The sequence below is a fragment of the Chiroxiphia lanceolata genome, chromosome 29 (assembly GCF_009829145.1).
Source record: "Chiroxiphia lanceolata isolate bChiLan1 chromosome 29, bChiLan1.pri, whole genome shotgun sequence".
Taxonomy (NCBI): domain Eukaryota; kingdom Metazoa; phylum Chordata; class Aves; order Passeriformes; family Pipridae; genus Chiroxiphia; species Chiroxiphia lanceolata.
In genome coordinates, this window is record NC_045665.1 from 2,439,171 (window position 1) to 2,461,684 (window position 22,514).

Here is a 22,514-nt window from a genome sequence, read left to right on the forward strand (position 1 = left end):
CTGGGCTGCTAAACCAGGCAAGAGCCTCCTGCTTCACAGGCACAGCTACACCCCTTCCCCCAGGGGAAGATCCTGAGATCAGGGTTTGGGTTTTTTCAGGATGGTTCCTTGTGCTCTCCAAACCTTCTCTAGCTCAGGAAAATGCAGCCTTCCAGTGCCTAAAGGGGCTCCAAGAGAGCTGGGCAGGGGACTTTGGACAAGGGCCTGGAGTGACAGGACAGGAGGAAATGGCTTCCCACTGCCAGAGGGCAGGGTTAGATGGGATATGGGGAAGGAATTCTTCCCTGTGAGGGTGGGGAGGCCTGGCACAGATTAACCAGAGCAACTGTGGCTGCTCCAACCCTGGAAGTGTTCAAGGCCAGGTTGGATGGAGCAGCCTGTGCCATGGCTGGACAATCCTTTCTGTGAAGAAATTTTCCCTAATATCCAATCTAAACCTCTGACGTAACTTGAGAACGTTTCTTCTCATCCTGTTACTTATTACCTGGGAGCAGACCCTGACCCCTCCCAGCTCCACCCTCCTGTCGGGAAGTTGCAGAGAGCACGAAGGTCCCCCTGAGCCTCCTTTTCTCCAGGCTGAGTCCCCCCAGCTCCCTCAGCGGCTCCTGGTGTTCCAGATCCCTCTCCACCCCCATTCCCTTCCCTGGAATCGCTCCAGCCCATCAATGTCTTGTCATGAGGAGCCCAAAACTGCCCCCAGGACTGGAGATGCCTCAGCAGTGCCCAGTACAGGGGATGGTCACTGCCCTGGGCCTGTGTGAACACACACCAGCTTGTGTTCACCTGTTGTCACCCGCATCCTTGGATCTTTTTCCAGCTTTCCAGCCACTTTTCCCCAAGCCTTGGAGCCCTGTAGGGGGTTGTGGTGACCCAAGGACAGCACCTGGCCCTTGGCCTTGTTGAACCTCACACCACTGGCCTTGGCTCATTGATCCAGCCTCTGCAGAACCTTCTTGCCCTCCAGCTGATCAACACTCCCACGCAACTCACTGTCATCTCCAAACTGACTGAGGGACTCAACCCCACAGTCCCACGTTTGTGCTCCAGCCCTAGGAAGACACTGGCAAGTCCACCTTTACCCTCTGCCTGGTCTCATCCCCAGGAGATGGGCACACACCCTGGCCTTCATCCCCACCCTCATCCCCCACAAGCCCAGATGGAGTGGATCACACACAGTAAAGTCTGCAGCCAGCAGTGGTGTGGAGGGATCGGTTTTTATTTCAAAAGACAGTAACACAATTTTTCAATTTAGTATCAAAACACTGGATAGGGTTTTTGTCTCCAGATTGGCCCCTAAAACTGCTACAACCAAGCAGCATGCTCAAACCACAAGCTACACGCTGCGAGCGTGGCAATACCGCGCTCACGTGGCAATACCGCGCTCACGCCTCACAACCACGAAACACCAGCGATGCACAGCGAGATGGCTTGTACTCAGTTAAGACAGTAAGAGCAGTCCTGGCCAGGAGGGAAGGCTCAGCTCCCTCCCTCCAGGTAGGCAAAAACACTTCTCCAAGAATACAGGGCTGTTGTACTTAAGCTGTTAAGTGTAACACAGCAATGAGCGGTGAAGCTTGGTGCACCAGCACTTAGTGAAGGCAAAGTCAGCCCCAGGGTAGCAATGGGTTAGAGGGGCCGTGGCTGCTCTAAGCCCACCAGGAAAGGAAGTGGCCAACGGTGGGGGGGAAGGGACACAATCCTTGTGAAGGTTCAATTGTTCAGATGACTGGCTTGGCTTAAAAAAAAAAGAAAAAAAAAGAAAACAAAAAAAAGTACCTTTCACACAAGTTGCTCCTCCCCAACACAGTTACCTTAAAGCTGAGAAACTGAACTGCACTTTTGGCAAACAGCTCTTGGAAAGGAAGTTTTCCCAACAGGCTTCCATCCCTAGCCTGGCTACTCTGACTCACAGCGAGCACCATCACACCCTTTTCCTGCCCTGCCAAAGCAGGGTGGCCTAGAGCCAATTAACAGAAGGTTAATACCAAATTTTAAAGCCAAGAGCTTTGAAGTGTAGCTCACCAGCCTCACACGATATTTGGAATGTTTACAATGGTTGCTACAAAAAAAGGTAGTTACAAAATGTGTACATCTCAAACATGCTCCCCAAACATTATTGCATTGTTTATTTCCCTTAATGATGCTGTTTGAAGCTCTGCCCAACCTGGTGGCCTTTAACCCTGGGGCAAAGGAGATTTGTGTTTGGTCAAGTTGGCAACAGAACGTAAACTCTGGTCCCCAGGGTTAGAGGGCAGCAGCAGCTGGGCCCGGCATCGCGTGGTGGAGGCGGTGGCAGGGATCTATTACATCTCGTTCAGGTCTAGCAGGGTCTGGTCCAGCATTCTTTGCGTGCAGAGATGCTCCTCTTTGGTGGATTTCAGTTTATCTGGCAAAAAGCAAGAGTTGAGAGTTACAAAGCAGTGTCAGACAACCAAAACTCCTTTGCCACAGAAAGCTTGTGCCAGCCCCTTCCCTGCACGCTGTCGCAGCGATCCTCGGGCCAGGGTGACTGGCTGGGTGCAGTTGGAAGCTCTGAGGTTACCTGGCTTGTGTGCAGCCCTTGCCTCTCACACTGCTGGTGCTCCCAGTCAGCACAGTCATGGTGTGCTTTCAGCCAGAGCCCTAGGCAGTGTCTCACATGCAGGTGCCTCCGACTGCAGCCAGCTCTCCCCAGGGCTTCCACACCTCCACAGCTGACCCACATGGCCCAGCAAGGCACCCCGAGAGCAACATACACTTGGAAATCACCCCTAGAAGGTGGCTATGATCCCCTTCCCTCAGCACAGGGCAGGGATGCCAAGCCCAGCAGCAGGGAGCAGACCGCCAGCCTGGAGGGCAGTGGGGCAGGGGCTGGGGCAGTGACAGGCAGAGAGCAAGGAGCAAGGGAGCTGCACCCTGCCCGAGACTACAGGCAACTGTGCAGTCGATTCTCACATGTTCCTTAAGCCAGGAGGAGAGCAGATCAGCAGCTAGTGCTCTAGGTAGGCTTTACTCCAAAGGTGAGCCCACCCATATCACTGGAGACATCCACACGCTGGGACACTGGATAGACAGGCTGTTGAAAAATGTCCTTTAGGTACAGGCAGATTCCCAAAGCCACTCCCAACCTCCCCAGAGTCAGAAATTGTGCACAGAGAGAGAACAGTCTTCCTCGAGCATGAGCAATGGCAGCGTTTAAACACACTCTGCAGGCACCCAGGACACAGCTTTGGGCTGTGCATTTTGGGACTTGCTGCCAAGATATCCACGAGCCTTCCCAACCCTTCCAGGGCTCTGCAGCTGCATTGGGGTCAGGCCCGGGAAATGACTGCTACCCCACACCTTCTCGGTTAGGACTCCCCTAGATAGGAACACACAACAGGTGTGCAGTCTGTTCCTATCTAGGGGACTAGATAGGAACAGACTACAAGGTCGGTCATTTATTGGCAGAAGCCATCATTCCATGCATCAGGAAATCCTACAGTCATTTACCTAATCACAAATTCAGTTGTAGCAGCTTCAAGCGGACATAAGCCTAACTTCACCCCACCCCTCATTTCAGGGGTGCAGCCATTCTGGTTCCATGGAGGAGCCAGGCAGGACCCCCTGGACAAGCAAACAAGACCGCTCAAAAACCAGCCAACTCTGGGGGTTACTTCACCAAGAATAGAGTTTACCTTTATATGTTAAAAAAATGCTTAAATAAATTATAGGATGAATTCAAGTGCCCCATTAAAAAGTGGCAATTGCATAAAATTCACAAGTCTGCCAGTCTTAATGATCAGATTTCACTGTGGTCCACAGCACTGGTGGTTGCAATAAGCTCATTTATGGTATTAGTGAGCCCCTTCTCAGTCACACAGATCATGCAGCGTTAACTTCAGCTCATTAGAGAGCAGGCGGTTTTTCTCAAGCTGGCTGTACAGGCGCTCTGCAGCAGTGACAGGATGAGGGAAACAAGAAGAAGAGAGAAAAAGAGAAAGGGAAGGTTAGTAGAGCACCAGGATGAACACATCAAACAAGCTTGTCTCCATCCAAGGATGGCCTGGGCTATTCTCAGGTGAAGCTGGGAAGAACAAAGGTTTGTCTTTCTCTAATTTGTGCTTCAGCTCAGGAAGATCACAGAGGAAACCAAATGTGGACAGAAGTGGAAGTGCTGCCAAGGATGTGCAAAGGCAAAGAAAGGAAAAGGAGACACCAGAAGACGAGCCTGCAGGCTGGGCTGGACCCCAGTAAGGACAGAGACCTGGGATGTACTTTAAGCCTGTGGAGCACATTGCAGAAACAAGTCCTACCACAGCTGAACCAGGAGTAGCTTCCAGAGGGAGCCACACCACATTGCAGTAGGATTGACAGGGTCTGCACAGTGGGACAAGGACACAGTGGGACAAGGATGACAGTACCTCATCCCTGGAGGACCATCCTCTGAGAACACACCTGGTACCACACCAACCACTCAGACCAGACAGGACTGAAGGCAGTAACTGCTTCTAGTACAGGACAGAGAAAGTTCTGGAGTGCAGGCTCCTCTTTTAGATCTGCCCCAGAAGAACTACATGAGCAGGACACAAGCTCTCGCTGTCTCTGCAGCCATGGCTCTCCAGTCCCTTACAGCCCCACAGGGGTCTAGCAGCCACACGTGTCCTCAAGGCTCATGCCCAGCACATGTGTTCATGAGCAGTTCCAGGAAAGGGAGAACCAGTTTGGTCCCATCCCGGGACTTATCATCTCTCAGAGCTGGATGGCCAATGTCCTGACACAATTGGCCACCACAGAGAGCCCATTCAGCATCTCTCTCTGCCCATCTGCACAGGCAGGGTCCTCCCAGCCCGACAGCTCCAATTCCTGCATTTAGGGGAATTCCAGGCAGTGAAAAATGCTTACACAACAGCTTCCAGCCTGGCAGAACTGACCAGCACCAACTGCAGTGACACACACAGTGTGCTGCCTGTGCCCAAGCAGCAAGCCTAGAGCACAGCCTTGGCCTTGGGCCTTGGGCTTCTCCTCAAATCTTTGTACTAGGAGGTCCTGGGCACCCTCTGAAGGGGAGCTACACCATTCCTCACTGCTTTCAACCAAGGAATATTTTGCTCTTGAAGAAGATCTAGCTGGGTAAGATTCCAGACAGTCAACTGATTCGCATGGAACAGTCAAAGCACATTGCCTTCCCCAGGGTTTCAGCCCAGTCTCTCCAGAGTGACACCCACACACAGAGGGGGAAGTTCACCTTCAGCCTCACCCTCAGCTTCTCTCAGCCCTCAGGACCTGCTCCAGCTGCAACTCACTCTGTAGGAGAGGGTAGTAATGCTGATTGATTGTCCCTTCTTTAAAGACACCAAGGGACCAAGGCAGAGCCAGAGAAGCCAGTGATTTCCGTGCCACCACAATCTGGAAGTTGAGGGTAGTTGTGGGTACACCCACCCCATCCTGGCCCACACCTTGCACAACAGCTACTACTGCTGCTAAGGACTCTGGCTCCACGCTGGCTCTGAGCAGGTCAGCTGGGCACCCTGATGCCAGCCTCCAGCCCCAGGTGATCTGGGCTGGTCCTGGGTCCCCAGAGCAGCAGAGGATGGGAGTGAACTGTGCTCAGAAGGACCAGTGGCTGTCAGTTGGTGTAACAGCTCACAGCTTTAAAGCAAGCATTGTTGCCTGTGGACAGGGACCTGATGATCCACCCGCAGGAGGGGGAAAACTGGAGTGTTTGGCATGCAAATCTTTCCCAGACCTCAGGAACAGCTCCCCCACATGAAATGTTTGCCTAGGCTGCTACCCCCAGTGTTAGGCCTGCTCTCCTCTCTGCCCAGCCCCAGGGCAGCCTCACCAGCCATCCCTGCCACTGAGGGAGCCCCAGGACCCGGCCCTGCTGGTCAGCTAATCTGCATTTGCAGTACTCCCAAGTCACAGCCCAGCTCACAGCAACCAGCCCATACAAGCCCAGCAATCCAGTCAGACCAGATGCCTCCAAAACCTCCCAGGGCAGATGATGCAACACCCACCACCCAGCGTGGATTCTATCCAGATGAGCAGGGAAAGGCCCTGTCACAGCCCAGCCTCAGATAACATCACTTGGAACACCACTGTGCAGAGCAAAGCCACCAGCTCCCCACAGCATGAGTCAAACACAACAGGACCTTCCCATGAGGAGAGAGGCACTTCTCAAGGGCAGGCTGCCATCTTCCACCCAGTAAGAATCACAGAATAGGTGAGACTGGAAGGGACCATAGTGGGTCATCTGGTCCAACCTCCCTACTCCAGCAGGGCCATCCACAGCACAGGATTGCATCCAGACGGTTCTGGAGTATCTCCAGTGAGGGAGACTCCACACCCTCTCTGCACAGCCCATGCCAGTGCTTGGTCACCCAAACAAGAAAGGAGCTTTTCCTCACGTCCAGGTGGAACTTCCTGGGCATCAGTTCCTGCCCATTGCCTCTTGTCCTATTGCTGGGCACCACTGAGCAGAACCTGGTCCATCATCTGACACCCTCCCTGCAGAGACTGACCAACACAGATAAGGCCCCGTTGTCCCAACAGTTGACAATGGAACACCAGGCTGGAAGCCTCTACACTGACAGAAGCCCTGCCCCTCCCACAGGACCCAGACCCCCAACTCCAGCTGCAGATAGGTTACTGAGGAGTTCTGGTTTCTTGCTTTGTGCTTACAGGGCACAGTTACTGCCCCACATCCCAGGAGAGTCAGACCGTACTTTGAAATTCCTTACAGGAATGCTCCCTCCTTCCCCACCCAGACCTGGCACCAAAGACAGAGTGAGAACAGGTTGGGGCATGCCTGGACTATCCTGACTGCCAGTGCTGTTGTGTGGAGAACAGAGGGGCACAAACCTGAGGAAACCACGGCAGGTGTCCTATGTCACCAGAACTCTGCTCACGAAGGGCTCTTCGGGCACTGTGGCAGATGAATCAATCCAAAAAGGAAAAAGTATTTGAGCAGCCCCCACGAGGCAGCACATACCGTTACCACAGGCTGACCAGTGTTTATCATACCACACAACGAGCAACAGCGCAGCAGTGACGCGCGCCAGGTGCTCATAGCCCAGTGGCAGTGCCCAGCGGAGAGCTCCATGCCACGCTCCCAGAAAGATCCTGCTGCCCTCATCCCCTGTACAGCAAGGGGAGGGTTCTACAAAACATGGGTTCCCTGGCTCGGGTGCTCACAGCCCTGCTGCAGTGCCTCCTCATTCCTGAAGCAAGGGGCCTCACATCCCTCTCTGGGCACAGGTAGAGCCTCACACCCAAACCAGTCCTGCCCCACGGGAGACCAGCCAGAGCTCATGCAATATTTATTGGCTTCCACGCCTTGGCCTAGTGACTACCAGGTGTGGGACCTCCCACTGCAAGCCAGTGCTTGGCAACTGGTGCTGGTGAACACTCCAGAGCAGGCACGAATGAGGAGTGTCTTCAGTCAGGCACAGCTCCAGGGTCTCCTGCTGCAACCCCGAGCCTCCCGTCTGACCCCACAGGCCCCATTTGCAGTGCTGCCATTGCATCTGGGAGCCAGCAACACAACCCAAGGGAAAATCCAGCATGCTAGTGAGGTCTGTGTTCCACTGAAGGTGACACTAGTTTGAAAGCAATGCTGAAACATTGCTGCTAAAGCAGCGAGTGGTCACTAGAATCCCACTTCTCAAAAGCACCAGCCATTCTGTTCCATTTATACAAGAACTGTTTTCCTTAAAAAAGGTGACATCATGCTCGAGTAAGAGGCAAGAGAAATACAAAAGGAGCTTTATGGCTCCACACAAGACATGCAGATGAGAACAATATCCTCCCAGCTCCCCCAACACAGAATGGGCAGCCCCTCAGAGCAGGCTGTGTCTGGCACATCAGGTCACACAGAGGGAGCTTTGTTTGGGAGCAAGAGCAGCAGAACTGGGGGGCTGCTGCTGCTGTCAAGCTTCAGTGTCTTTACAGCACCCTTTCCCAGGGATGCCCTGCGTACAGTAACTGGAAAAAGGTACTGGAATTCAAAGTGAGATGAAGAGAGCGTGAATGCAGAGTGCAGATGTAGATCAAGCCACCAAGCAGAGAGACAAATCCAAAGTGGAGTTTGGAATCACAAGACTTATCTGTGTGAGACAGAAGGAGACACTAATTTTAAGAGAAGCTTCGGTGTTTGTGCACAGCAAACTCTGCTGAGGCAGCTTTGGGACACTCATGTTAAGGCTCTTCTCTGAGGGGTGAGGACCCGTCCTCTCCTGGGTTAGTGCAAGGACCACGCAGAGCAGCTGTTAGAGCAGCACCCACTGCAGATCTGAACATAAAGCTGAGGAGCAAAGTTGCAGAAACACACGAGTTCAGCTACTTCCACAGATCAGTTCATGATCCAGCCCATCTCAAGCCTGTTGTGGCAATTCCTAAGGAATCCACTTGAGCGTTATCCACAGCCTCTTCCTGAAGGAATCCCGAGATCATGGCCCAGTGGCTCCAGCAGATAACAAAGCTGCTTTACCTCAGGAAGCTTTTCCCAGCAGGACTGGGAATTGCACTCCAGGAGTTCAAGTCAGAACCCTTTCAGGCCAGCACAGCACTTGGTTACACATGCAGATCACGAGGACCTAGAGTTAGAGAACAGCATGCTGGGGCACCTTGGGCAGATCTGTAGAAGTAACCTGGGACGGCACAAGCGCCACTGACTCTCCAACTACAGAAACCACAGCAAACCAAGCAAGCGCTGGCGGCCCAGGCTGCTGAAGCGAGAGGCAAACGCCAGCCAGCTCATATTTACATGGAAGTCATGTCATTCAGGGCGTGGTCCAGTTCCTCACTAATTGCTTTGTACTTCAGTTTCTGGGCATAGAGCTCATCTAGAAGAGGTTTAGGAGGAGAACAAAAGGGAAACAATGAGGGAAGGCAGAGGAGTTCTTCCAACACTCTGGGGCAGGAAAAGCAGGTGGGACTCAAGAACAGAAGAAAATTAAGTCAAATGTGGAGCTCTCAGGACTCTGTGCTCGTCCCCAACAATAAACAGGAGGGTTCCAGCAGCCTGAGGACAATCTGACCAGCAAGTGCCTTCCAGGATTACAATCCAGCTCCAAGGGGAGCTGAGCCAAGCACTCAAACCACATTAGCTTGTAAAAACAAGCTGCCCAGCTAGGTCAGCAGGAACCAGTGACAGGAGGAGCAGCAGGGAAGGGCAACTTCATCCACTTAGGGAGAAGCTTGCTACACCTAGGGAGGGCACTGATCAATCGAGGTGCTTTCTTCTCATCTTGTGTCTCAATGCAAAGACTGGCTTGGGAGAAGTCAGTCATGTAATAGAGCTGGGCATCAGAAGGAATTCCCGTCCTGCAGGAGGCAGTGAGGCAGGGCAAGTGGAACAGACCAGCCACACCGGTGTTCTCCATCAGATAATGGAGCAGCCAGGCAGCTCATGGCCTCTGGGGAGGGGCGGGCCTGGAGCTGCGCTGATGCACTCCTGAGCCCTGCAGAGCCGGCACAGGCTGCTGCAGCTCGGACTGCCTGGGCTACAGTACAGCTGGTCATGCTGTTAACAGCCTCACAGAGCCTGGGGAGCTCTGTCAGTTGTCACAAACCAGGTCACTTCAGCAGCAAGGCTGGAGACCAGAGCCAACTCTCAATTAACAGGTTTCAAGGGGAGTATGCAGGGATGTGGTGGAGTTTTTGCAGTTCCCCATAGAAGTTTGCCCTGGATCATGAGGTAGCTCAGATTGCTCTTAGCTGCGGTTCTGGAACAGCTCAGCTGACACCACTGCTATTTCTAGATAATAAAGCTCCAGACAGTAGGATGGGGCTTTGTATCTCCAAGACCTGGCACTATAAGACCACAAAGGCACACCTGCGGTCAAGGCAGAAGGCCTGTAAGGGATTTGGTTTACCAGCACCACCACTCCAGATACAGCAATCCATAAGAAAATCTGGCCACAACCCCAGATTTAAGGGAGGTAGTTGGAACCTTCTTCTTTTGTGGCCTGAGGCAAGGTTCTGCAATGGCTGGCCCCAGGAGTGCTCCTGAAGGATTGTGTGAAGGAATGGCAGGAGGAAAGGAACCCATCCTTGGCACTGGCTGACCACCGCACTTCGTGGATGGGGCTGCTGGTGATTTAACCTTGATCCAGGATCAACACTGGGGAGTCTGAGTCTTCACAGGGGCTGTTTCAAGACTCACTGACTCATGTGGTTGACTGGCAGGACATTGTCTGCAGCAGCCAGCATGTGCATGACCTTCTGCATGCAGGGATGTTATTGTGACTAATTCCTGCAAGTTTAGGTGTTTCTTTCCTATGCCACTCTTTAAATTGGATTAAGCTGGAGCATAGAGATCTAGTTACATTCCTGAGGACATCACCACCAAAACACACCAGCTGCCAGTTAGATAAGGCAGGTGTCTGGAAAAGGAGCTTGAGATCTGCTGCAGTATAGCTGGGGAGCTATTTTCAGAGCACATACACAGGGCATGACTCTTGCAAGCCTCACCTTGGAGGCCAAGTCAGGTCATAATCCAAGTACTGAGGAGTACAGCAGCCTCTGCACTCTCCAGCTACCTGGGAGACAGCCTTCCTTAGCTCCTCACTCCTCACCACATATTCCTTGGTTTCCTATCACCAAAATGTACCTTCCAAATCATCAATGGTCTTCTCCAGCTTGGCTACAGAGCGTTCAGCAAATTCAGCACGGGTCTCCGCCTGCCAGATGGAAACGCCACTTAGTGCAACAGCTCTACAGCAAAGGGCATCAGCTTGAGGACATGGAGTCTCCCATTCTCCACGTCTCTCCCCCATCAAGCTGAGGCCAGATTACCCAGCTGGGCCATCCTGACATTGGTCACTCACCTCTTTGAGTTTATCAGTCAGGATCTTTATCTCTTCTTCATATTTATCCTCTTTTTGAGAGTACTGTGGAAAAGAAGTTAGCAATCAGCAGCCCCAGGTACCTCCCACTCCAGAAAGCCCACAGCTACAGAGGGAGACAAACTCCTCACTGCAGCACACATGCCCACAGAAACTTCCAACTGGGAATTGTTCACATCCCCGCCTGTGTCCAACAGGACTGGGTCAGGTAGCAAGTCCCACGTCATGCACAGAACACAAACCTGGGCACAGAAAAATTCTCATCTTAACATCTTAGCACCTTAAACATCCTGGTTGATGGAGTCTGCCCCAAGGCAGGGAAGGGCAGCCAAGCTTCCTGCACCCCAGCTTCCACAGCCCTCCGCTGAAATCCATTAGCCCTCCCAGGAGAGCAAGCACAGCTCTCCTGGCTTGCTTAGGATTGCAGTTGCATCATTTCCATCCCAGTGGGTGCTCTGCTGTTCACACACCCTCCTAGCACTACAGCAATGTTTCTGGCCCTGGGACAGGCAGCCCTACCTTCTCAGCCTGAGCCTCAAGAGACTTGAGATTGTTGGTGACATTCTTCAGCTCCTCCTCCAGCTCGGAACATTTACTGTGGGGTTTTGTAAAGAAAGGGGGGGGGGGGAAGGAAAAGAAGAAGTGGGAGGGAAAGACAGGAGACAAGAAATGAATCCACATGCAGGGAAGACCAGGAAGTTCTTTAGGAGACTGTCTGAGATCAGACTGGATGGAACCCGGCTTTGAGGCACTTGTGCGGAAAGCAAGTTCCCTTTTTGCCTCCGAGCTCATGTTTTAAATATTCTGCCAGCACATGTACAGGGCACGAAGCTGAGCAGCGAGATGTGGACACAGGTTTCTGCCAGACCTGGAGTCTCCAAGGAGAAGCTGCATGTCTAGTGTGCTGTACAGTAGGAAGCTGTTCCAACAGACAGAGGGACAGGCACCACCACTCAGACAGGGATATTCATGGGCAGAGAGGACAGAACGTTCCAGGAGAGAGAAAGGCGCAGTTAAGCTGACGGGAGGAGCGTAGTGAGGAGACCACAAGAGTTCTGGTTTAATGGTTCAAGAAGGGAAAGGTTAGTACCTTTTCTTCGGCAACAGACAGACACTTCAAGTTCTGGTCCATCACTCTGATCTGCTCCTGCAGCTCCCGGCAATGACTGTTAGTGACGGTCACACAATGGCACAAGCCAGATGGGGGCAAGGTCAAAAGGAGCACCAAAACCACAACACCATAGAGCAAAAAAGGGGGTGGGGGAAAACACAAAAAAGTCATGGTCACAACATGCACATCTGGGCAGGAAGCACAGTGCTGCTGCTGCTGCGTACACACCAACTGCGTTAGACAAGGCCCAGAGCACGGAAAGGTCCTGACCAGCTCCTCAAGGATCAGCTAAAGCATCCGGACACGTGAAAGAAGACCAGGGGATCTGTGCCTCTGCTCTGAGCAGAGGAAGTCCAGCTTGCTGCTCAGCAGTGCAGGAGCCTGGAGTGCTTACTGCAAATACCTGCAGAAGCCAGAGACCAGCCTCAGCCACAGCTCTGCCCTCAGCCATCCCATGTGCTGCTTCAGTCCCCAGCCCAGGAGGCCTCTGCTGCTTTAGGGCAAGCACTGTGCCCTGTGGCTACGTGAAGGATCTCGTGACTGCACGCACAAAGCAGTGCTGGTGAATGCAGTGGGGAGAAGGGCTCTCTGGCCTCTGTGACTGGGGAGTGTCTCCATGCGAAGGGGCAGAGCAACTATGCTCAAGGCAAATCACATCACAAACTCCTTGTCCTGAGTGGAGCCAATCCTCTTTCAAGGAGAAGAGTGTTTCCAGTCCTTTCCTCTGAGGACCTAAACCCACCCGGTGCTTCAGGCCTTGTGTAACAAGATTAGCAATGCAGTGTTAGTTCCCATGCAGAGGCAGATGTGCCAGTTACATGCCAGTGGACTACTCACGACTCTGCAAGCTCAGCTCTCTCTTCAGTACGCTCCAGATCTCCCTCTATGATCACCAGTTTCCGAGCAACCTGGAAGGGAGAACCAGAATCAAGAGGAAGGAGGATGATTTTGCACTTGTAGGCTGTGCACACCAGTGAATGGAATGAATGCCTGCAAGAGCTGCTGGAGCTGCCAGAGGTTTTTGGCCAAGCAGAGCACTGATGTAGCTCTGCTGAGAGCCAGGCTCTGCACCGAGCTTTGCTGAGGAAAGCCCTGTCAGCAGGAAGAGGATTTGCCTCTCCTAGCCCAGGTCAGTTGCACTAGAGCATCCAAGAGTCTCACCTCCTCATACTTCCTGTCCGCCTCCTCTGCGATGTGCTTGGCTTCCTTGAGCTGGATCTCCTGCAGTTCCATCTTCTCCTCATCTTTAAGAGCTCTGTTTTCAATGACTTTCATACCTCTGTCCAGAAGTAAGCACAGGGAGGGGAGGTGTGTAAAACAACCCTCAACAAGCCAGCGCTGAGATGAGTTTCAGAGCATTAACAGCGTTATCCTGGAACCACAGTGCTTCCCGACAAGCCATGACTCCTCTGAGCGCAGAGGGTGGCACAGGAAGGCAGATACCGCTGGGCTGATGTGAAACTCAATTGCTCAGAAATAACTGTTCCTTGGAACATTCCTCCAGCAGCTCACTGGGCTCCTGGGTCAAGGGAAGTGCAGTGTTGCTGAGAAGAACAAGCCTGGCTGTCTTAGGAACTCAGCAAAGCCAAGTCAAGCACTTCCCCATCTGGAATGCAGGAAGAGCCATCTCCACGGCAGGCCACCAGCCTGGTCGGGCTGCTCACCATGGTGTGTGCAACTAAGGAAGCACATCAGCCAGCTGCAAGGGGACCACTACCCGCTGAATCAGAGGCCAGGTCAGGGGACATCTGCCAGCCGGGAGGATGCTGGCAGAGGCGGCAGGAAGAGAGGCTGCCCCACCTTCACAAGGCAATGGTGTCTCCAAACCCACTCATTTCTCCTCCCTTGGAGGCAGGAATGCGTGGTAGCACACAGCACTTCCTTGCTCCTTAGCTTCAGGTTCCAAGACATTCAAGGCCATCAGCAGCCTCAGGTTCCAAGACACTCAAGGCCATCAGCATTGTTTTAGCTGCTCTGCGTAAGCAGGCACCGACTCCCACATCCAGCCTTGATGTGGGATCTCCTTCCCCCACTCTGGGAAGCCCGAAAGGTTGGATGGTATCAGAAACATATCCAAGATGTTTGACAGAGCGTGAGCAGGAGCCCTTGCTCACCTTTCGCTCTCATCTGCTGCCTTCTCTGCCTCTTCCAGCTTCTGCAGAGCCGTGGCAAGGCGCTCCTGAGCTCGGTCCAACTCCTCCTCTACCAGCTGGATACGGCGATTCAAAGATGCCACTTCTGCCTCAGCCTGGAGGGAGCAGAGGAGGGGACTCAGCCTGTGCAGGTTGAGCGGCTCAGGCAGGGCAGCTGAGCTCTGCCATCGGGTCAACATGGGAGCCCTAAGCAAACCTTCAGCCCCTCTCCCAGATGCCTGCAGCACGTTTAGCTTAACAACACTTCCTGCATGCTTTGTCCATGCTGCAGCCCTCCTGCAGCCTTCTCCCTGCCAGCCTGAGCTGTCCTGACAGTTTAAGCCATAAACACTAAGGAGATGACTTGTGCCAAGGGGTGCCTCTGCAGCTGCTGGGATTCTGCCAGGCCATCCATCACAGCTGTTTATCCACCATGCCAGAGCGTGGTGACAGCTGCCACTTAGCACAGAGTCAGTTTACTCACACATCTGGACACCAGTGAGCATTGCTTAAGGCAAACCCTCTCACCAGCAAGGCGAGAAGGATTAACAGGTTCAGGGATGTGCCAAGCTATGTCAGGTGCTGGCAGGCTAGGTGGGCCACCAGTGCTGCCCAACCCAGGGGCTCATCACTGCAGTGCCCACAGCCCCAGAAGAGAGCCTGCCCTGCTCGAGGCCTCCTTCCTCCCAGTGAGTCACTAACAATCCAGAGAAGGAGCAAAAGCCTCCTCCAGTCCTGAGACAGGTTGAGGAGGCGGTTCCCCAGCAACAGCCACCTCGGTTCAGCCATAGGCACCAGGAGCTGGTGAAACTGCTGACAGCCCTCAGGCATTTGCCAGAAATGTGACCACAGAAACACCAGCAGAGATCAGGGGCTGTCCCATCTCCCAGCCACTGTGATCAGCCACAAGGCCCCTTCTCACAGCCCCGTCCATGCTAACCCCAGACAGAGACCAGGGGAGCCCACATGTTTTGAGGACACTGACATCCCACCGGAGCCCCCTGGGGAGTTCAGAATGCTGCTCCCCAACAGGATGACAAAGGCAAACAGGGCTGTGGTCATTCCAGGGCAGTGCTGTGATCTTCTACAGAGACCTGGGCACAGGCACATGCCAGACAGACACGAAATACCCTAGCTGAATGTTAATAAAGCAGCCTATGCAGACACACTGCTCCTCACCATGCCGAGGAGGGAGGAGCAGAGCAATGAAAGGCACCAGTGTTACAGTGGAGCCCAACACCAGTTGCATCCAGTTCCCGGAGGGGCTGTCCAAGCTCTCCCCCTCCTTCTGCCACTGAGGCACCCCCTACCACATTTCCAGACCGGGCTGGGAGAGCACAAGCAGCAGAGGAGCTTCCATGCAGGCACATCTCACTCCTCACCCAAGAAGCCCACACCCCTGTGGGTGCCCAGAGCCAGAACCTGCCCTGCCTGAGGGGGAAGTGGTCTGCCCGAAGAGGAACACAACAATACCTTAAACAGAACTGGGAAGGAGACTGCCTGACATATCTTTTGCCAATTAAAGGGGACACGAGCTGTTGAGGTGGATGACTTTCACCTTCCCTCTCCCAGGGGGTGGGGACTCGCCAGCACAGCAGGTCTCTGCTTCTTCACCCTCTGAACTGCATCACTTAGCCCTGACTTCCTGCAGGCAGGGCTTAACCCACCCAAAAACCACCGCTGCTTTTGAGGAAGTGCCTCTCCCCCACTGCAGAAGGGCCCTTACACCTCCCCTTCTGCTGCTCCTCCCTGGATGCAGCCAAAACTGTCAGGCTTCCCCGGACCATGAGGTGAACTTCCAGGTGACTTCCAGGCAGCCCTGCTGCAAGTGGCACATTCCTGTTACTCTGTGCTTCCTTCAGGAAGGTAGCCCTGAACCAGGGAGCACCTGGAGCCCTGAAAGCCAAGGGAGGAGCTCGCCCCGGCTTTTGGGACTCACCATCGCTTCCCCAGCCCACAGAGATCCAAGAGGGCTCCCCAGGACCCGGGATCAGTGCCAAACTGGGAGCACTGGTTGGCTCCCCTGAAGGAGGCTCAGGGAGCTGGGAGAAGCACGCGTGTTCCCATGACAACGCTGCTATTACAAGGAGAATTCCTTATGTGGCTGTGAAAAAAGAGCCCAGTTGAGGCCCAAGAGCTTCTGCCATGGGCCTGGGCAGCAGAGCCCAATCACACAGTGCTGTCACAGACACGCAGCTCGGGCACCGAGGGGAGAGGGCTCAACTTCAGCAAAGTCACTGCAAATTCACTGAGAACCACATTCGGATTCGAGCCGAGACTGGCCCCGTGTCACCCCATCCCTGTGCCCACAACACACCGGCCTTGCCTGTGCCCCCGGCCCAAGGGAGCCGGGCACATTGAGGTGCTGCCCGTGTCACCCCATCCCCGTCCCCAGCCGTATCGACGTCCCCCGGATCTGCCAGCTCAGATCCTGCCGTGGTTGCTCCGTCCGTCCTTCCTTCCTTCCTTCCAGGCCATCCCAGCCAAGCCCCTTGCGCCTCCCCCCGCGGCTGCCGGTCCCGGGGCCAGGATGCGGGGCTCGGGAGATGCTCCAGGGGCTTCTGCCCGGCCGCAGCCGAGGGACCCCGCTCCCTCCTCCCTTCCATCTTACCCGCGCAGCTCCGGGCTCGGGGCCGCACAAGATGGCCGGGGCCTCCCCCTCCCCCCGGCCGCGGTCAGCCCCGGGACACGGGGAACGGCGAAACGACGCCCTGCCGGCCCCACCCCGCTCCGCTCCCCGCTCAGCAACACGGGCAGGTCCCAGGGACCCAGAGAGACCCCCGGCCACGGGGCGGGACCCCCGGGGCGCAGCGGACCCCGCGGGACCCCGCGGGCGCTCCCCGCGGCTCGGAGCGGGACCCTCTGGCCCCGGGCGCGCCGCCACCCCGGCCGTGCCCCAGCGGGGCGGCCCCGGCGGTACCTGCTCGCGGTTGCGGCGCTCGGCCTCCACCTCCCGCTGCAGGCGCTCCGCCCGCTCCTCCGCATCGTCCGCCTGCTGCTGCAGCACCTGGATCTTGCGCTTGACCGCCTCGATGGTGGTGGCCCCGGCCATGCTCGGTCCGTCAGCTCCGGCCCCGCCGCCGCCCCCGCACCCCCCGGGACCGCGCCCGGTCCCGCCGCCCGGAACTGACGGCACTTCCGCCCCGCCCCGCGCGAGCGTTACCGGGGAGACGGGGGGGGGCACCGGGACACACCGGGACCGGGTGAGGACACCGGGATACACCGGGACACACCGGGGCCTGGGGCACCGAGACCGAGACACACCGGGGCCTGGGGCACCGGGACCGGGCGGGGACACCGAGACCGGGACACACCGGGACCAGGACACACCGGGACCGAGTGGAGACACCGGGATCGGGACACACCGCGGCCGGGGACACTCTGGGATCGGGACACACCGGGGCCTGGGGCACCGGGACTCATCGGGATCGGGACACACCGGGGCCTAGGGCATTGGGACCTGGATCTGGGACACCGGGACCGGGACTGGGACTGGGACCAGGTGGGGAAGGGACACCGGGACCAAGACCAGGCGGCAATAAGGACACTGGGACCCGGACCTGGTGGGAAAGGGGCACTGGGACCGGGCCGGGGGGGACACCGGGATCTGCACCGCAGGCACCTGGGTCCACAGGGACCTGCGCCATATGGGCGTGGGGGCACTGGGACCGGCCCCATATGCTGGGGAGCACAGGGTCCGGAGGAGCCAGGCCTGACCCCACACGGGCCCCCCCTCCATGGGGCCGGACTCCTCAGTGCCACCCGTCCCTCAGCCCCACGAGCCACATTTGGGGACTGCTGGGCCACAGGGGCTGAACTCCGGCACTGCAACCCCCAGGACCCCACAGCCCTGCGGCAGATCCTGGTCCCTCCTCCCGCCCAGGACTGGGGCTGTGACTGCCGGGCTCCTGCTCTACTCCCATGTGCCAAACCCCAGCATCTCGACGGCCTGAGCCCCTCTGAGAACCCTCCAGTCTGAGGGCAGACGATGGTGCAGCCAACACTGCCAAGATCAGTGTTCCTTGGAGCCAGGAGCCGTGTCTCTTGGTGCCGTGAGGGTTCTTGGAGCCCCCCAAAAGCTCAGTAAATACACCACCGAGCCCCGTTGCTGCCCTCACTCCCCACAAAGCCCATTTGGCAGGGCTTCGGGCACATGGATAGAAGGGAAGGGTTTCAGGCTGCTGCCTTCCGACGTCCTCAGCAGCTGGGCAGGTGGATGCTGCAGGGCCACATTTGCCTGGGCTGGCATGTGTGGCATGTGCAGCACGGCACGTTTCCAGGGATGAGGTGGGAACTGGAGGCACCTGGGAGGCAGCTCTGCCCATCCAGTCCCTCCACTGCCTGGAACCAGGGGGAAACTGGGGCAGCCCCGAGGGCCACCCTGAGGTGGCAGCAGCCAGGAAAAGGGGCTCCAGATACACGGAGAGGGATCCACAAAGAAGCAAGTGGGGATGTGGTGACAGCAGGAAAATGCCAACAGGGAGCAGAGGGAAGCAGGAAGGGTGTGAGGGAGGGAAAGGGATCCCAGAGCTCTGCGATGCCTCACTGAACATGTGCCGACTCCAGTGCAGGGATGGCACTGCCACCGTGCTGGGACAGGGAGCCGCGAGCAAAGCTGCAGGGTGACAAACGTCCCAGAGTTCCAGAAGGACTCCAGAGCTCCCAATGACACCCTGACCCCCAGCATGGAGCCAGAATGTGCCAATGAGAGCAGCCCAGGTGCTGTGCCGGGGCTCAGGCACTTCCCTATGGGCACAGTGGCAGAGGACAGTTCCTGCCTCCTCTGCCCATCGAGGGAGAGGAGCTGCAGGATTTCTCCCAGCTCCCACAGGAGGGAAAAGCTGCATCGCCCCAACGCTGGACCCTGAGACATCCCAGCCCCACGGGGAAGTGGCCCCTGGCTGCCAGGTCCTGGCAAGTGATGAGCAGGGCCAGATGCCTCGTGATGGCTGCAGAGCGGCCAGTGGGTGAAACCCTGAACGGCTGGTGCCGTTGTTTTCCTGTAAACAGTGGCAGACAATAGCTGGGCTCTGCAATCCTCACACTGCCTATGCGTCTCCACCTGTCTTCCTCCTCCTCCTCCTCCTCCTCCTCCTCCTCCTCCTCCTCCTCCTCCTCCTCCTCCTCCTCCTCCTCCTCCTCCTCCTCCTCCTTCTCCTCCTCCTCCTGCTCAGGAGCTCGACTCCTCTGCCCACAACTGTGATTCAGAGTTTTCTGGGGACATGTGTCTCACTCTTGAGGGGCTGCTCACTGCCTGGCTCTGTCCTCAGGACATGTCCTTCACAGGGTCATTCTCTGCTCCCAGACACCCACACAGCTTTGCTGGGAATGCACTGATCCAGACAGGGACCTTCCGTGTCCCCAAGGCATAGGGAAGGGCTGCAGTCCCATCAGGAAGGCAACGAGGGGAGGGCAGCCCTCAGCTTCCACCTTGCACCCCATACGTACGTCCGCTGCCTTCTTCTCTGCCAGCTCCAGCTTCTCCTGGGCATCTTTCAGGGCCTCAGAGTATTTGTCCAGTTCATCCTCTGTCCCCTTTAGCTTCTTCTGCATGGCAGCAAGCTCGTCCTCCAGCTGGAAGGGCACTGATGTCACCACAGGTGGACACCACTTTGGACCCCTGCACTGTGAGAGAGCCCTGCCTGCCCCATCCCAGGCTCAGCTCTGGCCCACAGCATCCCTTCTGCCCCATCCTTGGGACCACCACTGCCCCACAATGTCTGTCCTTTTCCCACACCCCACCAACTGGCAGGGGCTGAGTCCTAGGCAGCCCTCGGAGTGCCCTTGAGCTGCAGGACAGTGTCAGCTGTGGCACCCTCATACCCCAGCCAGAGTCTGTGTTGGGTGTTGGGTCTGGGCTCACGGTGAGCTGACACAAACAGAAGCCGCCTCCCAACACCCATGGGCTGGGGGCTGCTGCTGCCTGCCCTACCTGCTTGCTCCGCTCCTCTGCCTGCTTTTGCTCAGCCTCCGCCTGCTCTGCCCGGTCCAGGGCATTCTCCTTGTCCAGCTTCAGCATCTGCATCTTCTTCTTGATGGCCTCCATCCTCACTGGGACACGGGCAGCAGCGGGTAGCTGAATGCGGGACTGGCAAGGGGTGGACAGGGCAGTTGTGCTGCCTGTGCCCCACTGCCTGTTTATCAGCTCTGCCCAGCCCGAGGGCTTTGCCTTTCTTGGGCTGAGCCGCCTCCCCACCTTCCCAAAAAGTCTGTGCTCGGGACCTATTGTCCGCCCCAGGGGGTCCGGGTGGCCACGGCCTTATTTGGGCTCCTGAGGACAGCTGGAGTGTTATAAAAAGCAGTGGCAGGTCTCGGAGCAGGGGGTCCTATATTGTCCCAGCTGCGCCCCTGCCCCCCATGCAACAGGACACTCTGGCTGGTGCCACAAGGACACTGTGCTCCCACCCAGCGCTCCTTCAGGATGTTGAGCTGAGTCCATGCAGCACTAGCACCAAGTCTTACCCTGCTGCGTTTGCCCTCCACCAGGGGCTTAGGGTGTTTTGGTGGCCCTGGGCTGACATTTACCCCTGCCTGGGGGTGGCATGGAAAAGGGTGAGCTCAGCCTGGTGCTATTTTGGGAGCAGGGGTTTGGCAGCAGCCCCTGGCCCAGAGTGTTTGGCTTTGCAAGGAGCAGTGGGACAAACTGAGCCCGGCACCAGGGGCAGAACCCCCCAGGAGCCTGCTGAGCTCTGAGCCCAGCTCCAGCCATGCTGGTGCTTGGTGTTGAGGCAGAGGATGCTGTTGGCAGCTGGAGGAGCAGATTCCCGAGGCACAGGGAGGAATTCTCAGGGCACGCAGCAGCACTCCATCCACAACCAGGGGATTCATGGCCTCCTCATGCCGGCCCCGAGGTCCCATAAGCCAGTGTAAGATCTCCCATGGAAGAGACTCACTGCTCCCACCCGATGACAGATTTTGGGGGCTAAAGGAGTCAGCACCTACAGACCTGGGGGACAGAGACCTGGTGACAGCTCGTAGCACCCTGGGCAGGGCCCTGGGGGAACAGTGCCCACCCACCAAGGGCCCCGAGCAGTGGCTGCACCTCCATAAATAACCCCTGTGCTGGGGCAGCAGAGCCAGCAGTGGGCACGGGGCCACGGGCCTTTGTATTGTCATCATCCCCAGCGTGAGCAAGGGGACAGGTGGCAAGTGCTGACCCCGCTGCCATCCCAAACCTCCGCCGGTCCCCAGGACAGCTCTGGCCTCCCCCTCTCAAACGCTCATGGAGATGGGCAGACAGGTTTTATTGCGTCAGTGAAAGGGCTGGCAGGGGCTGCAGGATGAGGTGCAGAGGGACCCCCCAGTGCAGGGCAGGGCAGAGGTAGCATCTGGCCAAGTCAGCGCTGGGCATCCCTGGCGCTGTAAGAATATGTTTGATATTTAGTTGGTTTTCTAATAAAACAACCTAATATCAAACATATCAAACAGAGGCAGGGGCAGATGGAGGCAGGAGGAACCACAGCTCAGCTGCCTGCAAGAGAAAGAGAGAAGGAAAGGCTGAGAGCTAGGGGGGATGTGGTATCCAGGCATAACCCCTGGTGCACTGCGGAGGCAGCACCTGGCCTCACTGCAGTACCTGGAGCCTGCCGGGCAAGTGCACTGGCACTGGGCTGCTCGGGATGCACTGCCAGAGCAGGAGGTGTCCTGCGGCTGGGATGAAGCCGAAGCAGGACAGTGCAGGCACAGTCTCCCAGCATGGCATGTCAGGGCAAGCCATGCCATGGACTGACACAGCACAGTATGCCATGGAAGGCCACGCTGCCCACCCGGGGTCAAGGGAACCCCACATCCATCACCGTCTTACCTGGGCTGGCTTGGGGGGCTCCGTAGTGCTCTGGCTCGGGGGTCGCCTGGCCGCTGTTTATAACTGCACTGGGCTGCACCCGGCGGGGGGATGCGGCCAGCGAGCGCCCCAGCCCTGCACACGTGGCCTCGTTCCCATTAATTACCACCCATTGACGTCCCCCTGCCCCTCCGCGGACCCCCGTGCCCTTGCAGCTGAGCGGTGCCAGTCAATGCGGTCGATGGCCCCACGCCGCCTGCTCCTGCCTCCAGTCACACTCCCCATCATTAGCAAGGCTGTCGATACCAGGGGCCAGCCCTGGCCTGCGGGCCCTGTGACACCTAGGGGCTGTGCACGACCCTGCCCAAGGACGGGCCCCATCAGCACAGGGGGGCTGTGCCCCACATCCCCTTGCTTTGGGAGAGCTGCTGGGACCCACAGGAGCGTCTCCTCCATGGGGCAGCTGGAGGGGCTGTCACCCCGCCCCACCCGTGTCAGAGATGTGACCCCTCTCATGCTATGTGACAGAGGCAGCACCCTGCCCCACACTGGGGTGGCCACTGGGACCTGGGGGGTGACATCCAGCCACAAGGGCACACGGGGTGTCTTGGGATGCTGGGGGCATGTGTCTCCCCACACCACAGCGGTGCTTTGCTGCAGCAGGATGCACCAACCTTGGG

The 22,514-nt window shown here is 56.8% G+C and overlaps 1 protein-coding gene across 20 annotated transcripts; it reads right to left on the minus strand.

The window, feature by feature from the left end:
• Positions 1-1,195: 1,195 nt before the first annotated feature.
• On the minus strand, positions 1,196-20,113 carry TPM3 (tropomyosin 3). Of its 20 annotated transcripts, XM_032712922.1 has the most exons (12): positions 19,984-20,112; positions 19,500-19,625; positions 14,034-14,167; positions 13,081-13,198; positions 12,757-12,827; positions 11,328-11,403; positions 10,791-10,853; positions 10,574-10,643; positions 8,726-8,804; positions 6,823-6,886; positions 2,935-3,055; positions 1,196-2,386 (listed from the first exon to the last, which is right to left on the minus strand). In XM_032712922.1, exons 1-11 carry the CDS (start codon positions 20,095-20,097, stop codon positions 2,978-2,980), a joined length of 993 nt encoding a protein of 330 aa, XP_032568813.1. In that variant the 5' UTR covers positions 20,098-20,112; the 3' UTR covers positions 1,196-2,386; positions 2,935-2,977. The 20 variants fall into 20 exon arrangements, 16 of the variants coding, with proteins under 16 accessions (XP_032568813.1, XP_032568797.1, XP_032568800.1 ...); XR_004361101.1 differs by lacking the exons at positions 6,823-6,886; positions 11,328-11,403 and adding an exon at positions 11,899-11,974 and having other exon boundaries at positions 19,984-20,113; XR_004361100.1 differs by lacking the exon at positions 6,823-6,886.
• Between the last annotated feature and the right edge of the window lie 2,401 nt (positions 20,114-22,514).

Bases quoted from the DNA above. Each gene is read 5' to 3' on its own strand.
- TPM3 (XM_032712922.1), bottom strand. From the start codon at position 20,097: ATGGAGGCCATCAAGAAGAAGATGCAGATGCTGAAGCTGGACAAGGAG. The intron at 14,168-19,499 runs GTACGTATGGGG...TGCTCCCTCCAG, and splicing joins CAGAGAAGAAGGCAGCGGAC to GCTGAGGCAGAAGTGGCATC. The intron at 10,644-10,790 runs GTGAGTGACCAA...TCCATCTGGCAG, and splicing joins TGACTGATAAACTCAAAGAG to GCGGAGACCCGTGCTGAATT.